This window comes from Saccopteryx leptura, chromosome 1 (genome assembly GCF_036850995.1).
Source record: "Saccopteryx leptura isolate mSacLep1 chromosome 1, mSacLep1_pri_phased_curated, whole genome shotgun sequence".
In the NCBI taxonomy this organism is placed as follows: Eukaryota; Metazoa; Chordata; class Mammalia; order Chiroptera; family Emballonuridae; genus Saccopteryx; species Saccopteryx leptura.
In genome coordinates, this window is record NC_089503.1 from 126,653,717 (window position 1) to 126,676,233 (window position 22,517).

Here is a 22,517-nt window from a genome sequence, read left to right on the forward strand (position 1 = left end):
GTCCAGGATGGGTTTGTTTGTTTCTTAATACCCACTTCAGATTGAAGGAACAGTGATCTAATAGTATGTTTGGTAGTTTATAAATTAAAATTATTACTGCATTCTCTTTGTATTACTTGATATTCTTGAGTGACTTAAGAACAACACAGTGGGCTGAAGAGAAAAGCACATTACATATACAATTTAGAGTATTGGTTCTATTTTTAGAATGTAAAGTTGAATTAAACTGAAACATTTTGTAAGGGCATTGAATGTATAGCTTGATTGAAAACTAGCAACAGGCTTTCTGGACAGGAGAGTAGAGAACTCCATGCCACCTTCATGTCAGCCTCTGAATCAATATCTACATTTTAGAACTTAGATGAGCCTATCATGTGTCTGACTCTTGATATTAATTGGTCATATTTTTAGTTGTCCTGCCAATAACATGTCTATTGGTGTAATATGATCGGATCTGGCAAACTACAAGGCCAACTGATTTGTCCTCAAAAACTAATTGTCCCTGAAATATGTTCTTGTGGATAGTTGTTGCGTGTATTTTCCCACTAATTTTGAACACCAAATGTTATTGCTATATTATTCTAATTGCACCATAAAATTCAAACACTTGGCAATTGAATGAAAAACTCTTAGCAATAAGGGAAAGAGTAAGAATTAAACCTGTTGATTAGAGATTTAAAAGATGATTATTAAGGCATATCTGTGTCTGAAAGGGTATTGTCTGTATTCTTTTTTTTTTTCTGTAACAGACAGAGGGGGACAGATAGGGATAGACAGACAGGAAGGGAGAGAGATGAGAAGTATTAATTTGTTGTGGCACCTTTGTTGTTCATTGATTGCTTTCTCATATGTGTCTTGATGGCGAGAGTGGGGAGGGTGGCTACAGTAGAGCAAGTGACCACTTACTCAAGCCAGCAACCTTGTGCTTCAAGTCAGCAACCCCGCGCTCAAGCCAATAAGCCCATGCTCAAGCCAGCAACCTTGGGCCTCAGGGTTTCGAACCTGGGTCCTTTGCATCCCAGTTCGATGCTCTGTCTACTGTGCCACCGACTGGTCAGGCTCATCTGTATTCTTTTTTTTTTTTTTTTCCATCTGTATTCTTGATAGGCTTAAAGAGAGAGTTATAAAGACAATGACTTCAGTGCTAGATATAAAATTTAGTTGACAATCTATATAATTTTTAAATTCCTTATGAACTTGGTGATTAAAGATTTTGTCATACTTATGTCATTTCTAAATCCCTATTTTTAAGCTAATTATGAAGCCAGAAAGGTATAGGTCAATGACTATCTAGCAGCCCGGAAAAAGAAAATAAGGATTCATTCTCACAGTTATGTGGTTACCATAGTAATAGGAATTGCTAAAACTAAGCAGGACACTAACCTTATAGTTTAAGTTTTGACAAAAAAACCCCACCATATTTGAAGTCCTTACTAAAAGTATATAAATTGTCAGTCATACATGTGTATTATTACTAAAATTAAAGAATTCCATAGTTTTATTACATACATATGGTACTAGAATCCTATTCATATTCTGAATCACGTTTCATTTTTAACTTTATTCTCTCTCTTTTTCTGAAAGTTATGTAAGATTCTATAATTTTGTATTATACATCGATAAAGGAATAGGTATCACTTCAAAGTGTACTGTATGTCTTTGCTGCCTATTTTTTATGGTAATAATGTCATGTTAGCTTGACTGTGCATTAACTCTGGATGCTCACCTGTGGGATTATCATAGTAATGTCTTGTCATTTAGAACTCATGTGCAGAGTTCCACCCAGCAGTACAGATCATTAAGGTGCTCAGAGGGCCTCCCATTCACCCTACAAGATGTCCACACACAACCCAGTCTCCATGGGAGAAAGAATGAGCAGTCAAGACACAAAAAAATACCCTATGAATATTGATTCTTTTCTCGTTTCCTATTGTTTTCAGAACCAAACTTCGTGTCCTCTTACGACATCGGGAATTTCACCTACTTCTTTTTCCGAGAAAATGCTGTGGAGCATGACTGTGGGAAAACTGTGTTCTCCAGAGCTGCCCGGGTCTGTAAGAACGACATTGGGGGGCGGTTCCTATTGGAGGATACCTGGACCACTTTCATGAAGGCCCGCCTGAACTGCTCCCGCCCGGGGGAGGTCCCCTTCTACTACAATGAGCTGCAGAGCACGTTCTTCCTGCCCGAGCTGGATTTGATCTACGGCATCTTTACCACCAATGTGTACGTAACGGGAAATAATTGCTTTCCCTGCTCTTTTATTCAGTCTGAATGGGTCTACTGTTCTTTGACTTCTGTGGTTTACAAGTTGCTTCAAAAAGAAATCTTTCTTGTTTTATTGGGCGAACAGCCAAAATATTTTTAAGTATGAATGAAATGTTACGCTAAGATCTGTGATTTCTGAGACTAGTATTAAGAAAATAAAGCTAATCAAAAGGTTTTAATATATACATATTGCAATAGTAGCAGTTGTTCTATTATAAAGATTTCCTTATTTTCTGGTGTGTTCTTAGTACTCTTCAATGCTGGTATGTATTCAATGTGTTTTTTACCCCTATATGCAAGTTATTCATCTGCATGGTGAAAGTACTGTGTCTGGAAAGTCTGATGTTTGAGATAATGTAACTCTTGACTAAACCACTGCTTTTATATGAAATACACATTCTCATTTTCTTAGAGTTGCAGTTTAAGCCATTGTTCTAGAAGATGGCTATCTTAGGCAGGTGTTTCTACAATGATGGTTGTTATGCTTTTTAAATATCTTTGAAAGAATAATAGCATTTTTTTCCCTCTGTGGGGATATATGCTTAGCTTCAAAACTGATAATTTCTGAACTAGATAAAGGATTTGAGGTTTCCATTCGCCCCACTCTGCTGCACAGAGCACACTCCACCACATTTTCCGTTCCTTGCTGATGTGCTGTGAGAAAACTCAACAGCATCACACCCAACCCCAGGGACCAGCGATCGCACTGCCACTAGCCCGCACTTTTCTCAGCATTGGCAGTGATGGTGATGATTCCGCGATGTGGGATCTGGTTTGGACCACCTCTGAAAGCTTTTAACTGTTAACCTAACAGTTTGGACAAAAGCCTGATATTTGTATCCAAGTAAAGGATCTGAATCAGGATGGGTTAAAAGTGCTGATGAGTGGGGTGAGATGACTAGCCATCCGGGTTTGTCAGGGACTATCCTGGTCTTAGAGTTGAGGACAGCCCTGTGTCCTGGGGAACCTCTTAGTTCTGGGTGGTCTGGGACAGTCCATCACCCTGTGATGTCTGCTTGGCTTCTAATTCCTTTTACGTTTTTATCTCCGCTGCATTGAAGGCTGCCCATGAATTGCGTTTCTGATGAGTCCTTTTATCTGCGTCCTGCTTCCCTGTTGATCTTTCTCTTCTGATCTTTCCACTGCTGAGCTGAAGTGTTAGCATTCACTTGATGAGAACGTTTATTCCATACAGAGTCTTCTTTCTGACATGAAGTTAGAAGAATACAGCTAAATTGGATGGCTTCCCGCCTCTTCCCACCTCACCCATGCACTCGCCACCATGACCATATTTATTGTAAAACTGGTTCTCAACCCCAGAGGTTATTTTCCCTCCGTGATAAGTTTCTTTTAAAAAATCAATTTATAGTTTCTGAAGTGGATTTGCTTTTTAAAACCTTTTTAAGAAATAGTGTAGGCTGCACAAGATGAACGTTCAGTTGTTCAGTTGACATCAGTTTTATACACAATGGCAGCTTGGCTTAGTTAATTGTTCATTCTCCTAGCTCTGGGCTAAAATGAACAATTAAAAAAGTTATACGAATACTGTGCATGCACCACTCCAAGATGGTAAATTGTCAATTTGAATACTTGCAAAAAATTAGTGTCAGACTATTCCAGATTATTTGTTTAGTGTTGTAAACACCCATCATGTTAGAAATCACACAGTATATAGCATCTATACTAGCAGAGGCAGAATCTCCAGATCTTTTCTTTCTCTATTGAGTAGTTGTTCTCACTGGGTCTTGGGAAAAACTTTCCAATAGTTCCATCTATAATCCTACTTCTCCTCCCTTTCATGTGTCAGCCTTGATTTTACCCCCGCAACCGATGACCACATTCTTGACAAGATTCTGAAACAAAATGATCAGAGGTAGCCAGTTATTTCCTATCTCTAAAGTCAATGCTTATAAGTGCTAGGGCTAAGCTTTCCAGTGGTTTTGCTCATAGTATAGTTTTGGTTTGATTCCGTATATGCATCAAAGTCTCTTACCACTGGGAAGTGGGGATGGAGGTCACTGTTCTAACTCGCTCTGTCCCTGTGACGGTGTGGTTTTCTCTATCCCATGAGCATGAGTTGAGCTGCAGGACATGCAAATGATAGAGTTGAGGATGGGGAACTGTGGAGGTTTTTATAACTGTTCCCTCCTTTGGAGATGGAGAACTAAGAGGAACATCTCTTTTTTTTTCCTAGTAGCTTTCAGTAAGCTAAGGAAACAAACTTAAGGTACCACTGTTGTTGGGGCTCACCAAGGAGGACTTACCTCCACTTTTACCTACCTGGACTCTGAACAAGTTAAGGAATAAAACTTTGCATTAAATGAAGGCCACAGCATGACCGTGATTCCTGAGGGGGGCCAGGTAGCAATACATGGTTGATTGTCTATTTGCCAGTGGGCTTATGAGTACTGATCCCAGCTTTAAAGTCACTAATCCATAGATCATGACAGTCTAGGCCTGGGCTGGCCTCACCTGCCCATAGGGATGGGGAGACAAGGGTGGGTATATATATAATTTTGGAGACAAATTTATCCCAGTAAGATAGGGAGGAAGGACCATAATAGAGACCCCTATGCTCTTGCTCCCCACCCCTGTCACAGAAAGTAAGAGGGCAGAGGGAGGGTAAGAGATTGTATGTGTGTGTGCGTGCATATGTGTGCATACATGCATGTGTGTGTTGTACCAGTGGTGCTCTGCTTACCAGGAGAGTTGAGAAGAAGTGGCCCTCAACACCTGTCCTAGTTGCTCACATTGGCTTCCTCTGAGACATGCAGGGGGCCTCTGGGCTGGTCCCAACACATAGTCCAGCCCTGTTCGAGTGATTCAATTCAGTGAACTGAGAAATGAGGTGGCAGCAGGAAGGGGGAGGAGCAGAACAACAGGGTCATGGCCAGGAACTCCGAGGCCCCAAGCAAAGCAGGTGCAAGTCTTGCTTTACTTTTCCTCAGTGTGTGACTTGAGTTAAGTGACCTCCCTGTGCCTCTGTCTGTCTATAATATCAAGTTGGTCTGTAGCTTCCCTGTGAATAATAAGGTAACCCTTATCAAGTGCTTAGCAGAGTTCTCAGGGGGACAGTGCTTTATTAACACTCTTCCTTGACCAAAGTGGCCTCCTGTGGCCCCTGGTAGACACCCTGCTGTGCATGCTGCTGTTCTTCTTCTGTCACAGGTGTTTTCTCGTTCTTCCTAAAGTCCACGCACATGTTCAGAGGCTAATTCTTGATTGCACTTTTTGACTTCTCACTTTCTTTTTTTCCCTGGGGAAAGTAGAAAAAGTGTAAAAACAGTTATATGAATGTGTTCATATTTAGCATCCATCACTTTATTCACCAGCAGTGGGGCTAGGCCTGCTTCCCTCCGCCGTCTACTCTGTGCTGAGCTTCCAGAGGACACACACCTCCCTGCCCTTTCAGCTCCTACCCTCCCATGGGGCGAGTTTAATACTGTCCACACAGAACTCTCCCAAAGAATTCACCTTCTTGGTCTTTGGACCAAGGGTTCAAGTCCAACTCTCATTCAGTAGCTGGGTGACTTTGGGCAGGTATATTGACCTATCTGTGCCCCATTTTTCTGATCAGTGACCATCCTTTACCTTAGAACATATTAGTGAATTGGAATTTGTAAAGCCTTTCGAATGGTGTCCAGTAACTAGTCTGTGTTCATCAGATAAACCAAGTGTAAGGCAGATATTTCTGTTTTGGAGTTCTTATGAAATTTTCTTTGATTCAGGGGAAAAGATTGACAAATCAACTTATATTGGCTAAGACTATTTACAACAAAATTTGAAACCATAGCTGAGCTCAAAACAGATTTATGTAACCAAGAACTGTTTTGCCATTTCCACACTTGTGGAAGGTCATACTTCTTAGAGCCCAGTGCCTACGACTGACTTCTAAATTAGAGCTTCAAGATATCTGCATTCGCAGAATTTTCTCTCTCACCCTTTTAAAATTATTAAAAAAAAAAAAAAAATTGAACAGTGTCTGACAGCCACTTTTTAGCAAAATGCTTTTAGTTGATTATTTTTTGAAGGTTTTCAAATAAACACACATTATCTGGGGACTAAAAAGGAAGCAGCAGCTGCCCCTGTGCCCGCTGAAGCAGCCAGGTAACTGGGGGGAGGCGGCCAGGCTGGGCTGATGAGAGGCGCCCGCCACTGGCAGAAAATGTCTTTTTCCTCTGGAGTTTAAAAGGCATAACATACAGCTCTTTTGTCACTCTGGTTGTGGCTGAGTGAATTAATCCCATCCGGCAGGATTACAAGTGTCATAACTGCTAAAGAGCCCTGTTTCTGCACCGAGTGTTTGTTCTTTTGCAAAGAATTCACAGGGAGCCCCATTCACAGCTCCCGCTCCATCCCTGGCATGTTGATCTTGAAGCTGCTCCCGCTGGGCAGCGTCCGAGGGTCTGCGGGGCAGAGAGTGGCTACGGCTGGGCTTTCTGACCTTCCTTCTTCTTTCTCTTCCCGGCTCCGCAGGAACAGCATCGCCGCCTCGGCTGTGTGCGTCTTCAACCTGAGTGCCATCTCTCAGGCCTTTAACGGGCCCTTCAAGTACCAGGAGAACTCACGCTCCGCCTGGCTGCCGTACCCCAACCCCAACCCCAACTTCCAGGTGATTTCAGGGGGCGTTAGGGCACTCACAGTGGTCATCCCCCTTGAAAGCATGCCTAAACTTTGTGTGGACAGGCTGGAAAATTGAAGTCCCTGGTGGCTGCACAGACATATTTGAGCTCCCTGGGCCCCTCATGGACAGTCCCATACTGGGCTTGGCTCCTGTGAATAGACGGAGCCTTTTGTCAACCCAGGGGCCTGAACCAAAAAGGACCTTTTGTCAGCTGTGATGCCTCAGGCTGGACTGGAAAAGGCCAGCCTAATGCAGCAGGTTGGGAAACCAAGCTCCAATTAGTGCTAATGATGGTGGACTCTGTCCCCAGAAGCTCTGATCCTTAATGAATGGCGCTATGATGAATGGGCTCCAGGGCGCAGCCGTGAAAATGCACAGAGTTGGAGCTCTAATTGGCGGAGGTGGCAGATTTCCTTTGGGGGTGAATGGGATGGCCTGGGACAGCTGTGGGGAAAGGAGAGCAGATGGAGGCCATTCATTCATAAATCTCAAAATTACCACATCAACCAAAAAGAGGCTCTGTGCATCATTTATTTCCATCTCTGCTTGTGCAGGCGACGCTGAGACCCAAAGAGATTAAGCGATTTTCTCTTGTTTGGTTGGTATATGAATTCGCTGGACTGCCATAACAAAATACCACAGACTGAATGGCTGGAACAAAAGAAATTTATTTTCTCATGGTTTGAAGGCTGGAAGTCTATGATCAAGTTTCTGGCCAACTCTGTTTCTGGCGAGAGCCATCTCCTTAGACAGCTGCCCCCTCTCTGTGTCCTCATGTGGCCTTTCCTCAGTGCGCCTGCAGATCCAGGCCCCACACCTATGACTCCATTTAGCCTTGATTACCTCCTTATAGGCTCCACCTCCAAGTGCAGCCACACTGAGGGTTATAGCTTCAACATAAAACTTTGGGGGAGACACAGACATTCTGTTCATAACAGCAGGCTTCCCTTGATGGCTTCTCTGTGAACAAACAGTGTCATGGGATCATCACCATTCTCATGGGTGTGATATTTAGTACCACTCAGTTAGTTCCAAATGGTGCTCAGTGCTTCACTGCATCAGGTTCCATGCTGGCCGCGATGCTCTGATCCGCAACAACTTCTCCAGCGGGTAATCCTGCCAAGGACACGGACATTGGTGGCTGAGCTGGGATCCCAAGACAGGTCCTCTGATAGAAAGCCCCAGCCTCTTCCCACTAAAGACTAATTAATAGTTACCCTAATTAATCAATGCCCGGCCTGGGTTCCATATCCAGGCCTCTGAATTCTGGTTGGTCTGTCATCCCAACACACATATTTTGGCTTTGAGAAAACTGAAAGTACACATAATTTCAATTGTTTTATGCTTTATTTGGACTTTGGTAGGGACTGTTCAATTCTAATTGCTTTGAAACAGTTTAAAAATTGTTTTTAAAGAATGGGATTGAGAATAAGGGTGGTTTGCACATCTTCTTTACCCTTTACTGCTTTACTGTACCAATTGCTTAGCATCTTTCATCTCATATTTTCATCAATAAAATGAGGAAAGAGTGATTCAAATACACAGGCATACAGATTTTAGGAGTAAATCTTGATAATATCAATTATTGTGCATTGTTTACTGTATAATGCACACGATAAAGATGATTCTAATGGACCATTGATTGGATGCCTTCTGATGTCAAAAGTTTTAAATGCTTTATAAACTTTTTCTTGTTTTTGTCCCCTCAGCAACTCTGTAAGGTGGGCATCTGTATCCACACTTCCTAAGTCAGGAAATTGAGGGGTCAGATTTACTTTTATTAACCCATGCTTGATAACAAGAAAGTTCAGTGCTGGACAGAGATATTCTTGTTGTGGTCAGGGAGGTAACAGTTTAGTGGGAACTAAACATGCAATAGTCACTTTTCCTGGTGACATATATAGGTCATGTGATTATTAACTGAACACTAACTCTTGGCCTTTCTGTTGAGTTTCTGTATCTAAATCTCACCCATGTCCAGATGAAATGAAACTGTTTAAGAAGGCCCTATGTAAAATCCTGAAGGTGAAGTACACTATTTCCTTTAAGAAAGTCCATTGTAAAATCCTGAAGTTTAAAAATTTTTAACAAAAACTTGCCCTGTATTTATAGTGTTCTTTTAATTCTTGATGCTACTTTGCAAGTCTTTAAAAAGAACAGTGACTTAATGAACTCTGTGATGTTTTACTACCTGCAGGCAGTAGGTAATTTTAGCTCCTTTATCTGGATATATTTGTAGCCCGCAGCAAATCTGCTCATCTCCTAAAGCCACAAACATCACACTGAAGGGCTTACTCATGTTTATGAGATGGGAGTAGGTCTAATCTATAGTATAATAAATGAAGCTTGTAGACATATCGCTTTCACTTTAAGCAGGAAGCTTGGTTAGCTGAGCTTGTCTTCCTTGGGTGGAATTTAAGATTTGTGGGAAACTGAAGTTGTAGATTACAGAGGTTCTTTGTATACCATAATTTCTCATGCAAATATGTTCCAAGTGTTTTTGTTCGTTTTACCTTGTTTGAAACCATGCTAGCATAGGCATCCTTACTGACATTGCTGGTACCATGTAAGCTGGCATAGACTGCATTAGGTTTTGAACTAAGGATCCCTCTACTACTCATGTTTAAAGGGCCTTATGTTTGCAATAACCAACAGTAAAAAGTGGTTAGGTTTTGTGTGTGTGTGTTTTTTTTATTCTTGTTTGCCTACCAACATTTGGAATTCTATGAGGCTCTTATATACTAGGAGAATTATTCATTAACGGAGCAGAAATGTGATTCAAATTTATCATTCAACTTCTTTGTATGGATGAGGAGGACAGTGTATAATCTTTCAAGATTTAATACAGAAATCTCATTTGAAAGCGATAATGAAGCAACAAAAACTATGTATCAGTTGCAATCTAGAAGCCAGTGTAGGTGGTGCTGTAAAATTAGGTTCCCTGTTAGAGTCTGTAGTCCATAAAGTCATCCAGACCTACTTACTAACAGAAAGCATCATTTAGACCCCTTGGCACAGCTGCGGTTGTACAGACTCTGGAATTTTCTGCACAGTTGTGATTACTACCAATCAGAAATGATGGAGCTGAGATGGACAGTACACCCTGATGGCAGCCAAGCAGATGAGGAGGCCATTGTTAGAGGACCACATGAAGGGATTTGACCATGTCATCAGGACCTTTTGATACATAATACATGTTTGCATCAAAACAGGAGGATGGTTACCATGAAAATCAGGCACTCTCAGCATGAGGTTAGATGACTGTGGATTTGACCACCAAGTACCTGCAAGTTAGCATTAGGATGGATCTGTTTTCCTTGAAACAAATAAAGAAAATTGCAAGTATCATATTTATAGATTAGTGGAATTATTGACCTTATTACTTCAGAGGTGTTAGCAAGACAAACATTGTGCATTTTAAGCCACATGAAGACAATAATTGTATTTTTGTTATTTTTATCATTTTTCTCTTGCACAGAGTCCCCAAGGTGTCACACAGATGCTGTGGGAGCCCAATCTATAAGCCACCACTAGAGAATTTGTAGCTCATTAGAGAGCTAGGGCAGTTACTTATGAGCCAATAGATATGTGCTATAAGTTTAAAAAGCTTTCAAAAGAATCCTTGGTTGAGATAGTCATTATAGGCTAGAAACAGAAATCAAGACATTGTAGATTGTAGTTCAAACCAGTTCTTGATTATGATGTTGTCACCCAACTCGAGTGTGTGGGAGGTTCTTCCATACATCCAAACAATTATCCAACACTGTCTGGGTGTCCCATAGTTCAACTCAGTTCTGACACTATTTACCTGGACATATCAGATCTTACAGGTAAGTCCTTCCATCTCTACTTCGAACGCCAATCTCAAGTCTAGGTTGTCACCCTTGCTTCTGACCAACCTCTATCAATAGGAGATTCCATCACTCTCTCCTTGGTTTCCATTAATTTGCTAGAGTGAAAGTCAGAGAAACATTTTGCTTACTAGATTGCCAGTTTACTATAAAAGGACATAACTCAGGAACAGCCAGATGGAGAAAGGCGCAGGTCAAGGTGTGGGGATAGGGTGCAGAACTGCCATACCCCCTCCAAGCACAGCACTCTCCTTGCACCACGTGATCACAAACCTGGAAACGTTTTAAATCTGGTCCTTTTGGGACTTTATGGAGGTTTTATTACATTGGTTTAATTATTTAAATTATTAGCCATTGATGATTAATATCAGGCTCCAGCTCCTCCTCCCTCCCAGGAGGGGGATGGGACTGAAAGTTCCAGTCCTCCACTGACAGGGTTGTGTCCTCTGGCAGCCACCCCACATCCCTAGGTGTGCAGTCCAGAAGCCACCTCATTAACGGAACAAAAGACACCTTCATCCCTGTCATCACTTAGCTATTCCTAGGGTTTTAGGAGCTCTGTGCCAGAAACAGGAAGAAGACCAAACGTATTTTTCTTATTATAAACCACAATATCATAATTCGATGACTTAAATAAGGTGTGCGGTCCAGGAGTAAAAAGAACAAGGGGTGGCCGGTGGTCCTGCTGCACAGCTCCAGCCCAGAGGTCTCCTGGTCTCCCAGTCTGCCCGATCTCCAGACTCCTGAAGAGCAGCGAGAGCTCAACTTAATGCTTCCAGATTTTTATGATGCCAATTTTTAAAAAACACTCTGCATTCAAAACCAAGCCTGTGTGCAAAACCTCCCCTAACAGTCAGATAGCTAATTGCCACCTGTACCTTAAGTACTGCCAATAAGGAAGAGTAAGGCAGAGTAAATGCCCAACATAAAGGATGCTCTCAGGACTAGAACTCAGGTGGTGGAGACCTCAGACCATGTCCAGCAGAACTGTCTTTCTCATTTCATAACACATTTGTTAACAGGCAATATCCCTGTCCTCTAAGTGTTATTATTATGTATGATAATTATGTAAAATCTCTCAGCACAGTAAAATCTCCTGGCTCAATAGCAACTGCTAGTGTTTTCACCCATTGATTCCTTCCTTCCTTTATTTATTCATTCGTTTCCCTCTGGCCACTGCAGTTCAGTGGACCATAGAATTGCTGTTGTACTACAAGACAAATGCATTGACCATTTGCTGTGCCAGGCACACTGTCTCATGCTTTGGCATTTATAAGCGCTTCCAATTAATTTACAAATGTTCTCCACTGTTGATATTAGTTGGTCTCACTGAGCCTGTGAAGTGCTTTTCTAGCCTCATTTTGAGCAGATGCGGAGGCGGAGAAGCAGTGCCTCACCTGAGACCACATGGCTCCTGGGTGGCCATGCTGCGTCCTTCACCTCACCACATGGGGTTCTGTCACCTGGCACGTGACGTGACCCCTGAAAGGATGTGATTTTAAATAAAGCATCACACCAGACTCAAAATCAATTTCATTCCAAAATTCTCTAATTCTACAATCAACCTATCATTTTATGGCATGTAGGGCATTTTATCAAGACCAACAAAAATATCATGTTTTAAAAAAAACAATTTCTAACATTTTGAACTTCCAATGTGTTATAAAACCAAATATTAGAAAGGGCATGTTACAAATGGTTCTTTTAGATGCTCTGGACAGGGACATTTATTTCCATCAACTCAACTTATATGAAGTTCTGCCAAGGCTCAGCCTTTATTGAAAACAGGATTTTAAAGTTTATGAAAAAAATGAGAAAGGTTGGTGGTAATTTTCTGATTTTGTGCTCGGTCCCAGGAAAGCTTGGCTTTCTTTTCTACCCCTCTTTTTATCTCATCCTTGCAAAACATTCAACACATACCTCCCAGCCTCTTCATAACACAGCTCTCAATTTAATTCTCAGAAATTTCTAGGCCAACTCCCCCGCCCCGCTTCTATATCCCAGATTCATCTTCATACAATGATGGGCAAAAGTAGGTTCACAGTTGTAATACAAATAACACAATAATAAATAAAGCAAGAATAAACTGTGTTTTGGGTACTCGCAAATGTAAGCCTACTTTTGCCCACCTCTGGTATATTTCCTCAAACTGAAAATCTTCCCTTCTTCCTTCCTTCCTTCCTTCCTTCCTTCCTAACTTCCTTCCTTCCTTCCTTCCTTCCTTCCTTCCTTCCTTCCTTCCTTCCTTCCTTCCTTTCTTTCTTTCTTTCTTTCTTTCTTTCTTTCTTTCTTTCTTTCTTTCTTTCTTTCTTTCTTTCTTTCTTTCTTTCTTTCTTTCTTTCTTTCTTTCTTCATGCTTTTCTTTCTCACCACCATCCTCCCTCCTCACTTTTTAATCTCTTTATTCCCTTTTGGTTTTTTTTTGGTTTTTTTTTTGCAAGGCCACCGGGTTATTTCTCATCTAGCTGGCTTGGAATATGAGCACAAAGCAATAAGGCCAGCACAGTGTTCTTGTAGACCATGGGAAAGATATTGGAATAATATTACATAATGTTCAGGTTAAAGTGGCCTCATTCTATCTCCGTGGATGCTGTATCTTGCTTATAGACCCGCTGCTCCAATAAAAAAACTAATAAATCTGGATGATGTATTCAATTGCTGCATTTTCAATTTGGTATCTGATTTGTCAGGCAGATGTAAGAGTCTGCATTTAGACAGCTCCCAGGTGACTCAGCAGTTGATGTGGAATGTTCATGCATGTGCTGTCCAAGTTAAAGTTAGCAATGGATTCCATTTCATTTACTCTTTTTAACTTCTGATCATCCATTTATGATGAAGTTGAGAGTCTCCTCAAATATAAATTTAAATCTAAAATAAGAGAGATGCTAAGGGCGGGGACATTAGGGACAATGAAGAACATGTTTGCACAGTTCAGTTATTCATTTTCCAAGTCAGCCTCCAGCTGGGTGACCAGGACCAGTGGGTGTCCAGGTGGCTGGTTCAAGCAATGGCCTGTTTTTCCTTGCAGTGTGGCACGGTGGACCAGGGCATGTACGTGAACCTGACAGAAAGGAACCTACAGGATGCTCAGAAGTTCATACTGATGCATGAGGTGGTGCAGCCGGTGACCACAGTGCCCTCCTTCATGGAGGACAACAGCCGCTTCTCCCACGTGGCCGTCGACCTGGTGCAGGGCAGGGACGCACTCATCCACACCATCTACTTGGCTACAGGTAGGATCTCTCCCTCATCTTTCTTTCTCTTCCTTTATACTTCTTTTGAGAAATCTTAGTTTTTCTCTTTTTTTTTCCTATACATTAGTCATAATTTTGATTAGAAAAACAATGTCTGATTTCTTAACTATTGTTCCTAACTTCCCATAAAGTAAGTCTTTTCTTGACAAGTTTTAATTTGGATAATTTAAGACAATGAAATGTGTTAGAGGACATTGCTGAGTTCACTGTTATCCTAGAGGCTTCTATCCTCTCGGGCACAACAGATAACAAGCCAACTACTCAGGAAAACGTGCAAGAGGTGACAAGTTTATGCAGTGGACATGAATATAGCGATGTGGTAGTGAGATCCAGAAGACTCCTTTAGTTGTCCAGTGGGGGGTTGTCTTCTCCCAGGAGGTGACATTTAAAGTGAGAGCTGACTGAGGAGGAAGAGCTGGCCTTGCATTGCAGGTGCCAGATGCAGGAGGGGCCAGCTGTGGGCAGCATCACTGTGTGGCCAGTGCATGAATGTGAGTATCTAATCACCAAATGAGGCCGCTGGTGTCTCTGCAGGTAAATCTGAGGACAGACGGGGGAGGAAAGGGAAGGAGCATGGAGGAAGTCAGGTGGAAACAGCAGCTATGAGTGAGGCTTCCAGCAGCTGCTCAGTGAAGGCTGCTAGAGGATGGATATGGTTTTAAGGCCTGAGCTTTTAAGAGTTTGTTGACTTAAGAGAAAACAGAGTTAACATCCCATGGCCACATCTGCCTTGCTCAAGAGAGTGTATGAAAGAACCATATCTCTTTTTCTGCAATTTTTATCCTTATTGGCCCCCAGATGCTTGGCACATGGTTCATTGTAGAATTAATGAACTGAACATTTCCAACAGTTTTTCTAGGCTTTTTCTTCAATGTTCTGATTCTTGCTATGGGGAATAGAGTCTAGTATTCCAGGAGGCCATTGAGTTTTCCATCAATACCTAGAAGAGGGGTGGCAAACGGGAGACAGGTGGGTCCTGAGCATCCCTGGGGAGGTCAGTGCAGAGCAGCCGGAGGCCTCAACCCGAACCATAAGAAGATAATGTTTGTTTCCGCTGTGAGCTTCTGATGATTTCCAACAGCACTCTACTTCTGCTTTAATTCTGATAGTTTTCAGTTCAGTCTGCCATACCATAGACTGGTGGCTTAAACAACCGAAATCTATTTCTCAGAGTTCTGAGGGTTAGAAGTCCAAGATCAAGGTGCCAGCCAATTTTTTTCCTGGTAAGAGCCCTCGTCCTGGTGTAGAGATGGCCATCTTCTTGCTATTTTTGTACTTGGTGACGACAAAGATTATCTCTCTCGTGTCCTTTATTATAATCTAGTTCATCCACCCTCATGACCTAATTACCTCCCCAAAGCCCCACATCCAAATAACATTACTTTGAAGATGAGGGCTTCAATATAAATTTTGTAAGGTACACATATTTAGTCTATAGCCATGAGTAGCTTGCTCTGCTACTGCTTCAAACATGTCCAGAGGGAGGACTTTTATTCTAAATTATATGTTTGAACAGAATCTAAATCAAATCAAAATGAACCAACTTAGATAAATTATAGATCTGAGGTAAAATTAATGTCAACTCCCTGGCTTTTTAAACAGTACAGACTTCAAGAAAATCGCTTGCCCAAGTCTGTGATGACCTCTCCCTATGACGCATTAGCCTGGGAATTAGCTAGGGCTGCCGGTATTCCAGGCGGTCTGATCCTGTCTCCAGGTTTAGAGTTGTGATTCTGTAATGATACGCTATCTGCCATTCAGCAAATATATCTCACAGAGATTCACTTTTTGGTTCTACAGTCCTTATTTTTTGTTGTTTTATTCCACTGCCTATTTACAGATTGAACCATGGCAGTTACATAAAGATGTTGCTGATGCAAGTTACAGGTTAGGCTATGGGGGAAGTTTTTATACGTAGACTATTTCTGCAGTTTGTTAAACTCAAAGGGAAGAGGTGTTTGCAGTGGGTACAGGTCTCTTCCAGGAGGAAAACAAAAATGCCACGGTTACGTGGGGTCCTAAAGGGAGCCCTGCTCCAAACCACGTGCAGCAACTCAGGGCAGACGCACAAGGAGATCTACTGGTATCCAAATACGCAGATGGTGTTTACGTTTGTTTAGATACGCTCGGTGATTCTAACTTCAGGACCTCTATAAATGACCAGCGCCATGTCTTAGCCGGGCTCTGGATCTTCTCCCTTATCTCTGATGGCACTGATTAGTACATTTAGGAGATTTCGTCTCTAGCAAATTTCATTTGTAATAAAATTGAATTTTACAGGATAATCGTTTTAATTATTTAACATACAAATTTCTTCTTTTATTTCCAAGGTTTTGAAATATAAAAATAGATTATTTCAAAGATTACCTAAAAATCCCCATCTGCTTTAACGAAACCTGCTAAGAGCTGCACAACTCCTGCCAAGTAGGAAATCACAAAAGACTGGAGATTTTGAGTTTTAAAATTTAAAAGGCTGATGTTTCCATGGCCTTTTATTTATATCTTGCCTCAGTAAAGTTAAATCAGAGCACACCAGGTACAACAGGTCCTGGAATAATGTCATCTGGTTCAACTTTGTTTCATTATAATGTTGATGAGAAAAAAAAAAAAATCAATTCCCAGCCAGGGCCCCTGCCCGTGCAGAGTTGGCACGTTCCCCCCAGGCCTGCGTGGGTCTTCTCTAGCTGCTCTGGTGTTCTGCTACATCCCAAAAACGTGGGCAGGTGGGGAACTGGCTTTTCTCAGTTGTCCCAATCTGAGCGAGTGTGGATGTAGATGACTGGCCCTGGGATGGAACCGTGTCCTGTCCAGGTCCTGTCCCTCCCTCACCCTTGAGCTACCAGGAGAGTCTTAAGCCACATGTGACCCAGAACTAGAATCATCAGGTTAGAGAAGAGTTATCTGATTTGTTTTTACTACTCTATCTTGAATGTATGGATAGCTCACATTTATTTTAATGTGTAATATTAGAACTGTTTGGGTCTTTATTTAGAATTTAGTGATGTTTTTGTGACCAGACATATGCCATAGGAAGTTCACTCTTGTTTGTATCAGTTATTCTAGGGTAAAATTGGTTTTGTCATGTCATTTCACTTGTAGTCTCAGTTTTCAAGAACCTATCATGAACTTAGAGGACTACTGTATAATCATCTCCTTTGATATTGAAGCTGATAGTGAGCTCACAGGGCTGGGACTCTAACAGTCCAATTGCAGGTGGTATGCCTTATCCAGGAATTGGTAAATATTCAGCTGGTAGACCATGCGTATGACATTGACAACAATGAATGTCAAATTATAGTCCTTCCCATCTTAATAATAAATCAGTTTGTTATCTTGGGATTGGGAATCCAGATTTGGAAATCAATTTATTTTCTCCCATCTTGATTTCACTTGACTAAACTCAGATTGGAGAAAACCTGCCAATGGACATTTGAAAGTTGGTTTATTTCATTATTTCAGTATTATCTAAAAGTCAACATGAAAGAGACCTCTGTTAACAGTGCCCTGGTGCTTCCCACAGCTCGAATGGGTTTCCCTGCTGGTCACCACCCTACAGAGTCCAGCAGTCTTTCTCACACACGTTCTAGGGCTGTCTTTTTGCTATTCCAGTTTCTCTGGTGGAAAACCCAGCCAAGATTAAGCACATTGTGCCATTATCTGAGCTGATATTTTATAAGTTATTTCTTTGAAAGACTTTTCAGTCCAGGAGGCAAAATGGCAAATGATAACTCCTTTAGAATAAATATGACTGAGGTCCTCTCAGTGACTCTGTCTTATATCCAAATAGCTGCTCAGATCCTCTCTATGTATGGTCGTGTTGACCATGACCATTCATGTATTCTGGGAGTCTTGTCTTCACTTGCTCTGTTTGAACACCGCCTCTCTCGGCTTCTTCCTGTCCGTGTTGTCCCTTCGCTGGCCCCATATGTTCAGCCTGCCTCTGCCATGGCTGCTCCTCTGGCTCTGCCCATGACCGAGATGGTTCTAATTCTGTCCTGCCTCCCTGGAAATACCATTAGGTTTAAGAGTTTCTTCTAGGATGAAATATATTATGTTTTTCTCGCTTTGCTTCCATCCCAGTGTGTCTGTAATTGACTTTGTATCTTTTTGGCACAACACTGATACTTCCCCGATGTCCTCTTTTGTTCTTATTCAGGCACCACATTCTGTATTTTGAGCCTTCCATCAGCTTTGCTAATTTTATTTTTCTATATAACTATTTAGTCCATTAATTCAAACCCTTATTATTTCTAGAGTACTGTTTTAGACCAGTGTTTGTTAAACTTGAGCATGAACAAAACTCATCTTGAGAGCATGTAGAAATACCAGTTCCTGAGCCCAATTCCGTAAAATTTAGTTCAGTGCAGAGAGTTGCTATTTCTAGAGGTTCCCAGGTGAACATCACCCTGGGCATTACTGGATCATATTCAGGTAGTGCTATTCTAGATGAAATAATGATATTCTTGATCTAGAAATTCTCTCTAATAGATGCACCTCGCTGCTCTGTTTAGTTAGATGCTGACATTGTGATGCAGATATAAAAATCTATTATTGACATGAGCCTAACAGACATGTTTACTCTTTATTTCAGTAATTTCAGATATGATTTGCTAACTAGTTGGCAAGAGAGCTGTGACTTGATTTGATAGCAGATGCTTTAAGGTACAGCAAGCTAATACAGAATGATTAAAATATATCAGGCTAAAAAACACAGTCATATATTATCTACAATAGAAGTTAGTAGTCTGGGCAGAGAGAGACACAAGTATAGGGAATGATTTCCCTGAAATAAAGAAGTGATTCTACAAACATGCACATCACGTTTGAACAATATTGATTCAGAATAAATGAGCACTAGATGTAGCCAGGTTAAGGTTTTAAATTCTAAAGCTAAAGAAAGAATTATTTAGGCATTCAGGATACAAGGAATTATTTAAGCATTCAGGAGAAAAAATACCAACAAATGGAAAAAATTTTGGTGGTCCTTGAATACTACCTACCTGCATAAATCTGTGAAACATAGTCCAAAATATTCTGAGAAAAAATGTGAAGAATATTAGACTCAACCAGAAATAAAGAGAACAGGCAGATATTCCTCAAAATGAAAACATCAGACAATAGAATACCAGGGATCTCTTTTACCAACACAAAACAAGCCTAATCACTGGCTAGATTTAGCCAAACAAATGATGGAGAAGCTTTGATAAAGGGAGAAAAAAGTTGACTACTCAATACCAGATTCCAAGAAAAAATTATACACACACACACACACATACACACAATGCTCACAAAAATTAGAGGATATTTTATTGCTTCATATTCATTTTGAAATGTCCCCTAATGTTTGTGAGCAGTATATATACATATATATACATACATATATACATATATATATACATACACACTTGCTTTACATACAGTATATGTATTGGAGGAAAAGGAAGTATGACTCAAGAATTTTATTCTAGGCTAATTGTTCCTTCAAAAATAAAGGCATATGGAAAATTTAGGCATATAGCATCTGTGATTCCTACTTTAAAAATAGAAAACTTTTATTTCTAACCAAAGAAGAAATTCAGAACAAAAGCCCCAGAAAAAAGTTATAGAAAAAGGATGGTAGGAGCTGAGAATTCATTTTAATTTCAGATAAAGAAAAAATAAGGTGCCTCAAGAACATGATGGTAGGTAAGGGCTTGGAGAGTTGGTGGAACAGTGTGTTCAGACACACAGAAAAGGACTGGGAGTTGGACATGTCTTAAGCACCTCCTCAGACTTTGTTAGCCTTATGTTACCCTGGACCCTCAGCCATTTGTTTTGTCTCATCTGCCACTGAGACTGATAGATTCCTCAGCAGGACTGTGAGGTTCTCTAACTGATGCCAACCAGTTAGTGGTCAGTCTGCACTTGAGTAAGAAAGGACACCACTGGCATGAGATATGGCTTCTCAAGCAGATGCTAAAGGGACTGGGAAATGCAACCCAGACTGCAGGGAGTATTCACCCTGCCAGGTGAGCTTCAACCAGTGAGCAGCAGAGTATGGAAAGAAACTGACTAATAAACTGTCTTCCCCCCACCCCCTTCCACAATGGGCTATTCAAGGCAAGCTTTTTCATGTAACCAAGCAGATGTCCATTTGCAGTTCTGTGTAAAGGAGTGGCCCCATTGTGACACTGCACATGGCATTACTGACCATCTTTCCCACTCTCTTTCTTCCTCCCTCACACAGCCCTGGGATTGTGCCCCTAAAATGCATTAGCTCTTAAACCTTGCTTCCTGCTCTGCTTCCTAGGCAGTCACAGCAAGGGAGAATGACTCACCCCTCTTGAGTTGTATGGCTACAATCCATGGTAGGGAGGGATGATATTGTCCATGTTAAGAAACTCAGATTTTGCCCTGGCCAATTGCCTCAGTGGTAGAGCACTGGCCTGGCGTGTGGAAGTCCTGGGTTCAATTCCCAGCCAGGGCACACAGGAGAAGCACTCATCTGCTTCTCTACCCCTCCCCCTCTCCTTTTTCTCTATTTCTCTCTTCCCTTCCCACAGCCAAGGCTCCATTGGAGCAAATTGGTCCGGGCACTGAGGATGGCTCACTCCATGGCCTCACCTCAGGCACTAGAATAGCTCCAGTTGCAACTTAGCAACGCCCCAGATGGGCAGAGAGCATCACCCCCTAGTGGGCTTGCTGGGTGGACCTGGTCAGGCGCATGCAGGAGTCTGTCTCTCTGCCTCCCCACTTCTCACTTCAGAAAAATACAAAAAAATAAAAGACACTCAGAATTCAATCAAGTAAAATAATAAAACTGAACATTTTGTAAATCAAGGAAGTAACATGAAATGATAAATGTTTTTAAAGATTACTGTCCATTATTTCTGGAGAATGAATTTAAGGCTAGCACAAGGATGGAAACAGTAAAATTGGGATAAAATTTCTTTCTATAGCCTTAGTGTGATTTTCCGGAAAATTCTCCATTTATAAAAATAGATAGGCAGTATACTGACATGTCATTGCATTGTAATTATGTATTGATGTCTAGTCTGTCTGTGGTCAAGGTTATTTCAGTAATAAACGAAGTCCAGGAGGAGATGTGTGTGGTGGGCTTGGCTGGCAGACAGGCAGTGTTGTAGACTTAAGCATGCATGCTCAACTGGGCAAAACAAAAATTAGTTTTTGAGGGACAGAAAGTCTTGCTGTGTATAAAATATAGATATATATGCTCTACACAGACAAATATATAACCTTTAGTCTTAAAAGTTCATAAGTGGTAGAACAAGTCTAGAAAATAAAATGTGAAAATTCTCCTTGCCATAGTGATAATAAAACAAATTTGAGAAGTGCTTTTTTGGGCATTTTCGTGGAGAAGATGGCATGTTCCGTAAGTGTTGTGGAGGTGTGGAGCTGAGCTATTGGGTCAGATTGAGAATGACTTCTGATTGTTTTGGGTTTGGGCAGTTGAGCAATGCTAATGAAGGAGGAACTCAAGTTCTGCTGTCACATTCCCAGAAGAGGATTCAGCAGTGAGCACAACGGACTACCTGCCCCTAAGAAACTTATTTTATAGAGATACAAACAAACAGTAAAATAAAGTTATATTAAATGTTAGCAGGGGCCGGGGGACAAAGCAAGAAGAAGGAATGAGGGAGGCAAAGACTTTCATGTTAAGAACTCATTTCTTTTCTTTTTTTTTTTAAATAAATTTTTATTAATGTTAATGGGATGACATTAATAAATCAGGGTACATATATTCAAAGAAAACATGTCTAGGTTATCTTGTCATTAAATTATGTTGCATACCCCTCGCCCAGAGTCAGATTGTCCTCCGTCACCCTCTATCTAGTTTTCTCTGTGCCCATCCCCCTCCCCCTAACTCTCTCCCTCCTTCCCTCCTGCGTCCTCCCTCCCCCCACCCCTGGTAACCACCACACTTTTGTCCATATCTCTTAGTCTCGTTTTTATGTTCCACCAATGTATGGAATCATGTAGTTCTTGTTTTTTTCTGATTTATTTATTTCACTCCGTATAATGTTATCAAGATCCCACCATTTTGCTGTAAATGATCTAATGTCATAATTTCTTATGGCTGAGTAGTATTCCATAGTGTATATGTGCCACATCTTCTTTATCCAGTCTTCTATTGAAGGGCTTTTTGGTTGTTTCCATGTCTTGGCCACTGTGAACAGTGCTGCAATGAACATGGGGCTACATGTGTCTTTACGTATCAATGTAAGAACTCATTTCTGAGATCTGTTGTGCTTAATGATTTTCGAGAGGTACAAGGTAAAGACGAATTCACATTAAGGACTTTAGCTTTTTACAATGTTTTATCTTGAACATTTTCAGTAGAGATTAGGCCCCATGGAACTGCTTTTATAAAGTTTACAGTTACTGATGGGAATCTCACTGAGAAGGAAGTCTGGTGGAGCAAGAGAAAGGATCCCCAAATAGGTGAGCTTCTGAGGGTCACAAGGGGTCAGGGTCTGTGTAACCCAAGGGAAGAGAAAGGAGGTGCCTCATTGATGCAGA

The 22,517-nt window shown here is 41.2% G+C and overlaps 1 protein-coding gene across 2 annotated transcripts in view; it reads left to right on the forward strand.

The window, feature by feature from the left end:
* The window catches only part of SEMA5A (semaphorin 5A), a 487,022-nt gene that overhangs the window by 339,916 nt on the left and 124,589 nt on the right, over positions 1–22,517 (forward strand). For both annotated transcript variants that reach the window (XM_066374585.1, XM_066374594.1), the window contains exons 9-11: positions 1,941–2,226; positions 6,745–6,880; positions 13,772–13,976. In XM_066374585.1, the coding sequence (XP_066230682.1) occupies positions 1,941–2,226; positions 6,745–6,880; positions 13,772–13,976 (627 nt within the window). The remainder of the gene's footprint in view (positions 1–1,940; positions 2,227–6,744; positions 6,881–13,771; positions 13,977–22,517) is intronic.